Source organism: Oncorhynchus mykiss, chromosome 23, assembly GCF_013265735.2.
Source record: "Oncorhynchus mykiss isolate Arlee chromosome 23, USDA_OmykA_1.1, whole genome shotgun sequence".
In the NCBI taxonomy this organism is placed as follows: Eukaryota; Metazoa; Chordata; class Actinopteri; order Salmoniformes; family Salmonidae; genus Oncorhynchus; species Oncorhynchus mykiss.
The window spans coordinates 58184474-58198066 of record NC_048587.1 but is presented as its reverse complement, the minus strand read 5'-3'; the positions used below and the strand labels follow the sequence as shown (position 1 = coordinate 58198066).

The following is a 13593-nucleotide window of genomic DNA, read 5'->3' as shown; positions in this document are numbered from 1 at the left end:
CCCTCTGCTATGAAGCCCCTAAATAAGATCTAGTGCAACCAATTACCTTCAGAAGTCACATAATTAGTTAAATAAAGTCCACCTGTGTGCAATCTAAGTGTCACATGATCTATCACATGATCTCATTATATATACAGTTGTTCTGAAAGGCTCCAGAATCTGCAATATCACCAAGCAAGGGGCACCACCAAGCAAATGGCACTATAAAGACCAAGGAGCTCTGAAAACAGATCAGGGACAACGTTGTGGAGGAGTACAGATCAGGGTTGGGTTGTAAAAATATCAGAAACTTTGAACATCCAACTGAGCACCATTAAATCCATTATTAAAAAATGGAAGGAATATGGCACCACAACAAACCTGCCAAGAGAGGGCCACCCCCCAAAACTCATGGACCAGGCAAGGAGGGATTTAATCAGAGAGGCAACAAAGAGACCAAAGATAACCCTGAAGGAGCTGCCAAGCTCCACAGCGGAGATTGGAGTATCTGTCCATAGGACCATTTAAGCCGTACACTCCACAGAGCTGGGCTTTATGGAAGAGTGGCCAGAGAAAAGCCATGGCTTAACCTCTCTAGGGTACGTGGGCGTCCCACCTGGCCAACATCCAGTGAGATTGCAGAGCGCCAAATTCAATTACAGAAATACTAATTATAAAAATTCAGAAAACAAAACATATTTTACATAGGTTTAAAGATGAACTTCTTGTTAATCCAACCACAGTGTCATATTTATAAAATGCTTTTCGGCGAAAGCATACCTAGCCCAGAACATACCTATCCCAGAACATAGCCCAGTTGACAAATTATTAAACAGTAACCAGCCAAGCAGAAGCGTTACAAAACTCAGAAATAGGGATAAAATTAATCCCTTACCTTTGATGATCTTCATATGGTGGCAATCAGAAGACATTAATTTACTCAATAAATGTTCCTTTTGTTCGATGAAGTCTCTTTATATCCAAAAACCTCTGTTTTGTTAGCGTGTTTTCTTCAGTAATCCACAGGCTCAAACTCAGTCAAAACAATATCCGTAAAGTTCATAGAAACATGTCAAATGATGTTTATATTCAATCCTCAGGTTGTTTTTTAGCCTAAATGATCTATAATATTTCAACCGGCAATAACGTTGTCAATATAAAAGGTAAACAAGAAATGCACATGCGCCTGAAAAAGCTCTGCGACACGTTAGGGTCCACTCGTTCAGACTGGTCTTACTCCCTCATTTATAAGAATACAAGCCTGAAATGATTTTAAAGACTGTTGATATCTAGCGGAAGGCATAGGAACTGCAAAGTCAATGGATACTGTAATGGCATTCAATAGAAAATTACAAACCCCCCCAAAAAAACTACTTCCTGAATGGATTTTTCTCAGGTTTTCACCTGCTAAATCAGTTCTGTTATACTCACAGACACTATTGTAACAGTTTTGGAAACGTTAGAGTGTTTTCTATCCAAATCCACCAGTTACATGGATATCATATCTTCTGGGCCTGAGTAGCAGGCTGTTGAATTTGGGCATGCTTTTCATCCAAAATTCCAAATGCTGCCCCCTACCCTAGAGAGGTTAAAGAAATAAATAAGCAAACTAATTTTGTGCTTGCCAAAAGGCATGTGGGAGACTCCCCAAACATATGGAAGAAGGTACTCTGGTCAGATGAGACAAAAATGTTGCTTTTTGGCCATCAAGGAAAACACTATGTCTCGCTCAAACCCAACACCTCTAATCACTCCGAGAACACCACAGTGAAGCATGGTGGTGGCAGCATCATGCTGTGGGGAATTTTTTCATCGGCAGGGACTGGGAAACTGGTCAGAATTGAACGAATGATGGATGGAGCTAAATACAGGGAAATTGAGGGAAACCTGTTAGTCTTCCAAAGATTTGAGACTGAGATGGAGGTTCACCTTCCAGCAGGGCAATGACCCGAAGCATACTGCTAAAGCAACACTGGAGTGGTTTAAGGGGAAACATTTAAATGTCTTGGAATGGCCAAGTCAAAGCCCAGACCTCAATCCAATTGAGAATCTGTGGTATGACTTTTGCTGTACACCACCGGAACCCATCCAACTTGAAGGAGCTGGAGCAGTTTTGCCTTGAATAATGTGCAAATATCCCAGTGGCTAGATGTGCCAAGCTAATAGAGACATACCCCAAAATAAATGCAGTTGTAATTTCTTCTAAAGGTGGCTCTACAAAGTATTGACTTTGGGGGGGGGGGGGGGGGGGGGGATGAATAGTTACGCACGCTCAAGTTTTCTGTTTTTATTTGTCTTATTTCTTGTTTGTTTCACAAAAAACGAATATTTTGCATCTTCAAAGTGGTAGGCATGTTGTGTAAATCAAATGATACAAACCCCTCAAAAATCCATTTTAATTCCAGTTTGTAAGGCAACAAAATAGGAAAAATGCCAAGGGGGTGAATACTTTTGCAAGCCACTGTATTTATTTCCCCTTTTGTACTTTAACTAATTGCACATAAAATGGCATTTGAAATGTCTTTATTATTTTGGAACTTTTGTGAGTGTAATGTTTACTGTTAATTAGTATTGTTTATTTCACTTTTGTGTATTATCTACTTCACTTGCTTTGGCAATGTTAGCATATGTTTGAATTGCCAATATAGCCCTCAAATTGAGAGAGAGAGAGTAGAAGAGAAGCTTGCCTGAGCCAACACACATAAAGCACTCCTGTGTACTGACTGAAGACCCTTCAATGATATGACTAGAGCTCATTACAACACATGCCTGACCTGTGCCGGGGGCAGAGATGGTGTGACAATGACGGAACAGACACACAGTATTGAACATATTTTTAGTATTATTTGATTCCATTTGGTTTATTCTTGTTTGATGCAAAACACTGAACCAATCCGTATCAATCAGATCTGAATGCCATATACATTCTGACAAAAAATATATTCCCACCTTCTGATTGGACTTTAATGGTTAAACTGATGAGTAGTTTAAGTTTTAAACTGTGTTTTGGGGCACACAGCAATATACAGATGGTCTCTCTAATTACCCGGAAGTCAAAATAGTCATGCTGATATAAAAATAATAGGGAGAAAAGTGTCAGGAAATAACCGAGTTGGTTTATTAAGAGGACACACACCATGGACAAGGTAGTCTTTTAACAAAGGCAATCAGTAAAAAACATTGCTCAGCCCCCTGAGTTATTTGCATTACCTAAGCAATATGTAGCCTACTCATGTTTTTATTGTTTTGTTAAATCCAGACATCAGTGGATAAACATCAATAAATATTGATTGTGGATGTTGTAACACTTGATTAGAATTGATAACTATAGTTATATTGACAAGGAAATCGATTCAGACAGCATTATACTGAGTATTACTTCTATGTAATGTCTCCGATTTGAATAGCTCACTATTTCCTTTCATTGTGTAAACATAATCAGATGGTATCTACAGTTCAGTGGCAACGCATGGATGTGGTTATCATCATCATCATCGTCATTATCATCAACATCATCCTCACCACCATCATCATAATCATCATCATCATTATCATCACCCTCATCACCAGCATCATCATCATCTCCAACATCATCACCATCACCAGCATCATCAGCATCATCATCGTTGTCATAATCATCATCATTACCATTATTATCTTCTTCATCACTACATAAACACAATGACTCTTACACTTTGCTGTTCTTTATAAAACAACCAAACATCTGCTTTGGAATATACAAGATACACTTTCTTCTCATCAAGATACACTTCCTTCTCATTAAGATACATTTCTTTCTCATCAAGATACACTTCCTTCTCATCAAGATACACTTCCTTCTCATTAAGATACATTTCTTTCTCATCAAGATACACTTCCTTCTCATCAAGATACACTTCCTTCTCATCAAGATACACTTTCTTCTCATCAAGATACACTTCCTTCTCATTAAGATACATTTCTTTCTCATCAAGATACACTTCCTTCTCATCAAGATACACTTCCTTCTCATCAAGATACACTTCCTTCTCATCAAGATACACTTCCTTCTCATCAAGATACACTTCCTTCTCATCTTTAAAACCTTATTTTCTCTTTCTTTTTTTGTGTGTCAACAGGAAAAAGGAAACATTGCAGTTATATTTAATGTTGGAACGGACGACATAAATATCGAGGAGACAGCAAAGTTTGTAAATGATGGAAAGTACCATATAGTGAAGTTTACTCGGAGTGGCGGTAACGCCACACTACAGGTGGATGACCTACCTGTCATAGAGCGCTATCCCACAGGTAAGACACGCCTTATTACCTTCCCAGCATCCTCTCTGCTCACAGTGCTCTCTACCACACTTTGAATGTACCTGTACTTGAAATGACCAAGAAGGGTATCCTAACTGTTGTCAGGAGAAGGTTTAATAAATGTTTGGCTATTTAGAAATGGTGTATGACATGTTTTTGGTTGGTTTGTCATTTATATATACTGTGCTTATTTCTCATAATAATACTGTCCGTTTTTTATATAGTAACCTTTGAAATGGCAACATGTCAGCAGGACGATGACTATTGTGTTGAGAAGGCTTTAAATATCAACACTTGGGTGTCTTGAATTCACAACATTTGAACTACTAAAAGGCTTTGACAAAGGCTACAGAGGATCCAAGTCAGATGAATTATTTAATGTCTTGTTATATGTTACAGCATTTGTCATAGGCTACTCTAACCAGGAAGTGAACGTGTTCTGTTACCCAGGAACACCCATAGCTTTCACTGAAGTAAGTTAAGACAGCAAATTGAAATGGCCAAATTCTAGTGGATTATGAAGTATTTAGCCATATTTTAAATGGTGAAATTATAGCACAGGGTGGCATTTTATTTCCATGGCAATGTCCTACTGTCCACTAGGGGCAACGCAAGCATCTATTAGCACCTAGTTTAAACCGCGAGCTACAGCTCAGAAGATTGTGGGTTCAATCCCAGTGCTAGTTTTGTTTTGAAATGTTTGTTTTTCTATTTTAACCTTATCGCAAACCTTAACCACTCGGAATCAATGCATAATCTTAACCCTAATGCCTAAATATCAGAATTAATCAATTTAACACTAATGCCAAAATTTCAGAATGAAATCCTAATTTCAACCGTCAAGGTTAGTTTCAATTTAAGTTGTGCGCAGTTTGACTGACAGCTAACATACGTCAAAATGTGCAGGATTTAAAACGGCACCACATGCCAGAATTAAAAGGGCTGGCCATGCCATATCTCTGTTGCTGCAAGTATGCCAGTTTCTTTGGAGATTGTTTTGCAAAATTGTCTACTCTAAACAAATTACAATTATTTCAAGGGATACAGTATGGTTAATCCCATTAATTGACATAACGGTTGGAATATTGGAACTGGCATGTCACTTCCTGTGATGTCCTTTCTGTAAATATTATTGTCTATCCTCTGGACAAATATTGTGTAGGGAGACTCAATGATAATCTATGTTTGCCTGCAACAGCAAACAGTTTCACTGTATTCTTATGGTATAAGATGTATAAGATAGAATATGAACATATTACCCACGCTCTGTCATGACAGTTCTCAGGAAAAGAGCCTTTTTGGAGGAGGGGACTAGTTTATAGGAGAGGGGCCTAAAACAAGGGGAGTAATTGCAAAAGGGGCCTTGCTCATATGGGTGGACCCTGCCTGGTATGTGAGGATCCTGGTGCATAGGGGAGGGGCCTAGCTCATAGGATCAGGATCGCCTGAGTCTAACTCAACAATCTTGGCATGAGGACAAACCAGAGATGATTTCAACCTGTCCGCCCTCCTCTCCTCCTTCTCTAATGTTTGTTGACCTTTTCAGGCGGCCCAGTGCATTCACCAAAACTAAAGAGGGCTTTTATGGCTGGGGACAAATTCGTTCGTCACTCTTCGCCTCAGGTAGACAGGGGAAATGAATGCCTTGTGACGTGCAGAAAACATAGAGGAACAAAGCATTCACCGCAGGGTTAATAGACTGATGGCTGTATCGTTTTTAGAGGATCTATGGTTGCTATAGGATCTTAGCTGTGCAGGAGAGAGACTCACTGACACACAGACGGACAGGCACACAGACGGGCAGAAAAACACAGACAGACAGAAACACACACACACACAAACACACATACATACATACACACACACACACACAAACACACACACACACACACACACACACACACACACACACACATATCAATACACTAAATCTTTTGGATACTTGAACAGATAATTGCATCTTGAGACAGCCATTTTGGGGCAAAAAAGACTAGATAACTCGTTGCACAGAGAGATGTCTAAAAGGAAGTAGATTAATTTAGTTGAAGGTTGGTTAGCTCTCTAATAAATTCAGAGCTGCATGTTTTCATTTGGTGTGAGGGGAGGAGTAATTAACCAAGGATATTTCTCAACGGCAGATTAAACTCACCGGCTCAATGGAGGAAATCAAGACAAAACAAAGAATCAAGAAAAAAAAAAAGACACTTCAACAACTCCTCCTGAATGTCTTTGAGTCAGAATTCATTGTCTGTCTAAATCTGCAATAGGATCATTTGTTAGCTAAAATATATTATTTTACTTTAATTAATTTGCTACCATTTGTTTCAGTGGTATAACAAAAACGTCTAGAAGGCAATTATGTCATTGTTATTATGTAAGTAAGGACACAATCGTTAAGACTCCATATCAGTGAATTCTAATTAAAATACTTGTCAGCTAAACATTCATTTTCAGATATCATTTTATGTTCTATTTCTTAGCTGCTGTATTGGAATGGCCTTCATTATCAAACGTGTTGAATAACATGTAAAACAGTTACTATTTGGATTTGATTAAAGACAAGTGTAACTACAGCTTGTTTCCAATCTAAATGGTTTCTGTAGGCATGGTCAATTACATGTAAGTACGGTGGTGAATGCAGACACATCGTATTCAGAAGCTTTCGTTGGTCTTTTTATAGAGCTCATTCACACAGACTAGACAAACATTATTGGCATTTCCCCATTTTCCAAAACTCCTAAGACAGACCTGTTTATTTTCTCTCTTAATTCTGACTTGACATGGAGTTCAGTATAATGTCCTGAAATGAGTACAACTTCAGACTAAAGTTTTTCAAAGTCAACGCAATAAAATAAAAAATGAATCACGAGAGATGAATTAGATTTTGTGCCACTTAGTCAGAACTTGATTGACTCTGTGTCTCAAAGAACGACTGATAAACCACCAGAATGAAACGACCAAAGAAAGGAGGGAGGGAAGAGGAGTGGGAGAGATAAGAAGAAGAAAAAGAAGATGAAGAACTTGTTATAAATTTTTGTATTTAACATCAAGCAGAGTAAAAACATGTTATAGTTATATCGTATTATACATCAACGGAGCCAAGTCAGTCCTACTGGTGTCCCCCATTGTAATTCTATGAAAGGAAACCATTATACAAAATAACATTGAACATGGATATGCAGTGTAAGTCATTTTGAATTTCTAAACAACATCTAATCAACAGACACACATTAAAATCCACCTATAGTTGTTTGGAGATATGAGGGGATGAGGGGGGAAACGCTGAGGGAGTTTTTCAACTGCGTCTTCCGTCGTGACGTCCCCTGTATGCCCACCCGCTAGACTGCTAGCGGCGGCCCACTAGCTGTCTAGAGCACATCGGAACGTTAGCTTAAGAGGCCCATCGGACAAATTCTCTGGCCACTCTACCTATTTTGCCAATTGGCCTGGTTTACCACACGAGCCCGGCTGATCCATCCTCTGACAGAGGCTAGCCAGCTAACTAGCTACTAGCTAGTGGTCAGCTAGCCACTGCTAGCGGTCATCAGCTACCTTTAGCCCGGACAACTCTCGCCAGTCTGCACAGCGCGACTCAAACCAGAGCAAATTGGACTCATTTTTCTCCATATCTACAGATTCCTACCGCAAGCTCTGAACCTTTTTTTTACTCACCTAAATCAACGCAGCTAGCTAGCTACTTTCCAAGTGGCCACTCCTGGCTAAGGTCTCTGTCCCAAAGCAAGAACCAATTAGCCTGAAGCTAGCCTTGCTAGGCCCATCTGCTAGCCTGCTAGCCGCGGCCCACTAGCTGTCTGGAGCACACCGGACAGTTAGCTTAAGAGGCCAAACGGACAAATTCTTTGGCCACTATACCTATTTTGCCAATTGGCCTGGTTTACCCCCCTCAGCCCTACTGATCCATCTGCCAACGTCACAGCACAAGAGAGCCACAACAGACCTTCTTCCGTCGCAACGTTCCTCAAAGGCCCTTTGCTAGCTTGCTAGCCCCGGCCCGTTAGCTGCCTGAAGCCACTCGCTGGACTCCTATGATAACTTGGCTACGCATGCCTCTCCCCCACGTCAATTGGCCTTGTCCATTGCTGTTTTGGTTAGTAATTATTGCCTTATTTCACTGTAGAGCCTCTAGCCCCGCTCAATACGCCTTAGTTAACACTTTAGTTCCAACTCCCACACATGCAGTGACATCACCTGGTTTAAATTATATTTCTAGAGACAATAGCTCTATCATTGTCACTCTATGCACAGGTTTACCCCAATGTATTCACATCCTACCATACTGCTCATTTCACTCTCTGTTCTGAACGTACTAGATGGCCAGTTATTTTAGCCTTTAGCCATACCCTTATCCTACTCCTCCTCTGTTCCTCTGGTGATGTGGAGGTTAATCCAGGCCCTGCAGTGCCTATCTCCACTCCAATTCCACAGCCACTCTCATTTGTTGACTTCTGTAACCATAAAAGCCTTGGTTTCATGCATGTTAACATTAGAAGCCTCCTCCATAAGTTTGTTTTATTCACTGCCCTAGCACACTCTGCAAACCCGAATGTCCAAGCTGTGTCTGAATCCTGGCTTAGGAAGACCACCAAAAACCCTGACATTTTCATCACTAACTATAACATTTTCCGATAAGATAGAGCTGCCAAAGGGAGCGGAGTTGCAATCTACTGCAGCGATAGCCTGCAGAGTTCTGTTTTAGTAACCAGGTCTGTGCCCAAACAATTTGAGCTTCTACTTTAAAAAATTCACCACTCTAGAAACAAGTCTCTTATCGTTGCCTCTTGCTATAAACCACCTTCTGCCCCCAGCTGTGCCCTGGACACCATATGCGTATTGATTGCCCCCCATCTGTCTTCAGAGCTCGTGCTGCTAGGTGACCTAAACTGGGACATGCTTAAGACCCCGGCCATCCTACAATCTCAGTTTATAGCTCTCAATCTCACACAAATTATCAATGAACCCATCAGGTACACCCTCAAATCCGTAAACATGGGAACCCTCATAGATATCATCCTAACCAACCATGATCTCCAAATACATCACTGCTGTCTTCAACCAGAATCTCAGCGACCACTGTCTCATTGCCTGCATGCGTAATAGTGTGCGGTCAAGCGACCACCCCTCATCACTGTCAAACACTCCCTAAATCACTTTAGCGAGCAGGCTTTTCTAATCAATCTGGCCCGGGTATCCTGGAATGATATTGACCTTATAGGATGTCTGGTTATTCTTTAAAAGTGCTTTCCTCACTATCTTAAATATGCATGCCCCTTTCGAAAAATGTAGAACCAGGAACAGATATAGGCCTTGGTTCACGTCAGACCTGACTGCCCTTGACCAGCACAAAAACATCCTGTGGCGTACCTCATTAGCATCGAATAGCACCCGCGATATGCAACTTTTCAGGAAGTTAGGAACCAATATACACAGGCAGTTAGGAAAGCAAAGGCTAGTTTTTTCAAACAGAAATGTGCATCCTGTAGCACTAACTCCCAAAAGTTCTGGGACACTGTAAAGTCCATGGAGAATAAGAGCACGTCCTCCCAGCTGACCACTGCACTGAGGCTAGAAAACACTTTCAAAACCGATAAATCCGAAACAAAAAGCATTTTTCTATGGCTGACCATGCTTTCCACCTGACTACCACTACCCCGGTCAACAGCCCAGCACCCCTCACTGCAACTTGCCCAAGCCTCCCCATTTCTCCTTCACCTAAATCCAGATAGCTGATGTTTTGAAAGAGCTGCAAAATCTGGACCCCTACAAATCAGCCGGGCTAGACAATTTGGACCCACTCTTCCTAAAATGATCCACCAAAATTGTTGCAACCCCTATTACCAGCTTGTTCAACCTCTCTTTCGTATCTTCTGAGATCCTCAAAGATTGGAAAGCTGCCCCTCTTCAAAGGGGGAGACACTCTAGACCCAAACTGCTACAGACCTATATCTATCCTACCCTGCCTTTCTAAGGTCTTCAAAAGTTAACAAACAGATCGCCGACCATTTTGAATCCCACCATACCTTCTCAGCTATGCAATCTGGTTTCAGAGCTGGTCATGGGTTCACCTCAGCCACGCTCAAGGTCCTAAACGTCATCATAGCCGCCAACGATAAGAGACATAACTGTGCAGCTGTATTCATCGACCTGGCCAAGGCTTTTGACTCTGTCAATAACCACATTCTTATTGGCAGACAACAGCCTTGGTTTCTCAAATTACTGCCTCGATAGGTTCACCAACTACTTCTATGTCAGAGTTCAGTGTGTCAAATCGGGCCTGTTGTCACGGACCTCTGGCAGTCTCTATGGGGGTGCCACAGGGTTCAATCCTCTGGCCGACTCTTTTCTCTGTATACATCAATGATGTCGCTCTTGCTGCTGGTGATTCTCTGATCCACCTCTACACAGAACACCATTCTGTAAACCTCTGGCCCTTCTTTGGACATTGTGTTAACTAACCTGCAGACGAGCTTAAATGCCATACAACTCTCCTTCTGTGGCATCCAACTGCTCTTAAATGCAAGCAAAACTAAATACATTTTCTTCAACCGATCGCTGCCAACACATACCCACCCGTCCAGCATCACTACTGTGGACAGTTCTGACTTAGAATATGTGGACAACTACAAATACCTAGGTGTCTGGTTAGAGTGTAAACTCTCCTTCCAGACTCACATTAAGCATCTCCAATCCAAAATTAAATCTAGAATCGGCATCCTATTTCACATAAATCATCCTTCATTCATGCTGCCAAACATACCCTAGTAAAACTGACTATCCTACCGATCCTTGGCTTCGGAGATGTCATTTACAAAATAGCCTCCAAAACTTAACGTGATACACTGGATGCAGTCTATCACGGATCCATTTGTTTTGTCACCAAAGCCCCATATCATATACCTACCACCACTGTGACCTGGATGCTGTCGTTGGCTGGCCCTTGCTTCATATCTGTAGCCAAACCAACTGGCTCCAGGTCATCTATAAGTCATTGCTATGTAAAGCTCCGCCTTATCTCAGCTCACTGGTCACCATAGCAGCACCCACCTGCAGCACGCGCTACAGCAGGTATATTTCACTGGTCACGCCCATAGCCAATTCTTCCTTCGGCCGCCTTTCCTTCCAGTTCTCTACTGCCAATGACTGGAACTAACTGACTCATATCTCCCTCACTAGCTTCAAGCACAAGCTGTCAGAGCAGCTCACAGATCACTGCACTTGTACATAGCCCATCTGTAAATAGCCCATCCAACTACCTCATCACCATAAGTACCTAGATGTCTGGCTAGACTGTAAACTCTCCTTCCAGACCCATATCAAACATCTCCAATCTAAAATCAAATCTAGAGTCGGCTTTCTATTAAGCAACAAAGCCTCCTTCAGTTACACCGCCAAACTTACCCTTGTAAAACTGACTATCCTACCGTTCCTCGACTTCGGCGATGTCATCTTCAAAATAGCTTCCAATACTCTACTCAGCAAACTGGATGCAGTTTATCACAGTGCCATCCGTTTTGTTACTAAAGCACCTTATACCTCCCACCACTGCGACCTGTATGCTCTAGTCGGCTGGCCCTCGCTACATATTCGTTGCCAGACCCACTGGCTCCAGGTCACCTACAGGTCCTTGCTAGGTAAAGCTCCGCCTTATCTCAGTTCACTGGTCACGATGACAACACCCACGTGCTCCAGCAGGTGTATCTCACTGATCATCCCTAAAGCCATCACCTCATTTGGCCGCCTTTCGTTCCAGTTCTCTGCTGCCTGTGACTGGAACGAATTGACAAAATCGCTGAAGTTGGAGACTTTTATCTCCCTCACCAACTTCAAACATCTGCTATCTGAGCAGCTAACCGATCGTTGCAACTGTACATAGTCTATTGGTAAATAGCCCACCCAATTTACCTACCTCATCCCCATACTGTTTTTATTGATATACTTTTCTGCTCTTTTGCACACCAGTATATCTTCCTGCACATGACCATCTGATCATTTATCACTCCAGTGTTAATCTGCAAAATTGTAATTATTCACCTTCCTCCTCATGCCTTTTGCACACAATGTATATAGACTCTTTTTCTCTTTTTTCTGTGTTATTGACTTGTTTATTGTTTCCTCCATGTGTAACTCTGTGTTGTTGTCTGTTCACACTGCTATGCTTTATCTTGGCCAGGTCGCAGTAGTAAATGAGAACTTGTTCTCAACTAGCCTACCTGGTTAAATAAAGGTGAAATAGAAAAAATATTGTTATTTATTTTATTTATTTTGCTCCTTTGTACCCCAGTATCGCTACTTGCACACTCATCTTCTTCACATCTATCACCCCAGTGTTTAATTTGCCATACTGTAATTATTTAATCACTATGGCCTATTTATTGCCTCACCCCCTTTATCCTATCTCATTTGCACACACTGATTATAGACTTTCTCTATTGTTTTATTGACTGTATATTTGTTTATTCCATGTGTAACTCTGTGTTGTTGTTTGTGTCACACTGCTTTGCTTTTTCTTGGCCATATCACAGTTGAAAATGACAATTTGTTCTCAACTAGCCTACCTGGTTAAATAAAACCATTTAAAAAATGTCTCATTTGATTCGGATGAACATATATTAGTTCCATTTCTTACCAGATAGCTATACACAAATAGGACAACTTCCTATATACAGTAAATGGTGCTCTGTGTGAGGATTATCTGAACAGAACAGGATTAATCCAAGCCCACCTCTCTCTCTGTTGCTCTGTACTATACAGCATCCCTTCCCCTTCCCCCCCAGCCATCTGCCCCATTCATAATATATATGAATCCAATATGGTTTGATGAGCCTTCATTAATACCTTGGTCGGTCTAGTTGTGTCTCAAATGGCACCTTATTCCCTATATAGGATTCCGATTCCCTATTCCCTATATAGTGGCACTCCACTGGATTCCAGTCGAAGATTGCATTCACCACAAGACTATGGTGCTTTCCTACATAGCAGCAAGAGGAACTGCCCCTCCCTACCTACACCTCACTACCAGGCTATGCTCAAACCCTACACACCCAACCCGAGCACTCTGTTCTGTCAACTCTGGTCTCTTGGCCCAACTACCCGTACAGGAGGGAAGATCCTGCTCAGCCCAGTCCAAGCTCTTCTCTGTCCTGGCACCTCAATGGTGAAATATTTTCCTAATACAACACTTGCACATGACTCCTTCAAAAAGAGAAGGAGAGAGAAAGATGGGGAGAGAGAGAGAAAGATGGCGCAAGAGAGAGAAAGAGAGAGAGGGGCTCTGTTCACAAACACAAACACACCCTA

The 13593-nt window shown here is 41.5% G+C and overlaps 1 protein-coding gene across 12 annotated transcripts in view; it reads left to right on the top strand.

Annotated features, from left to right (window-relative positions):
• LOC110503044 (neurexin-1a) overlaps positions 1–13593 on the top strand; it is a 738556-nt gene that overhangs the window by 569147 nt on the left and 155816 nt on the right. For all 12 annotated transcript variants that reach the window (XM_036960888.1, XM_036960884.1, XM_036960883.1 and 9 more), the window contains one exon: positions 4098–4269. In XM_036960888.1, the coding sequence (XP_036816783.1) occupies positions 4098–4269 (172 nt within the window). The remainder of the gene's footprint in view (positions 1–4097; positions 4270–13593) is intronic.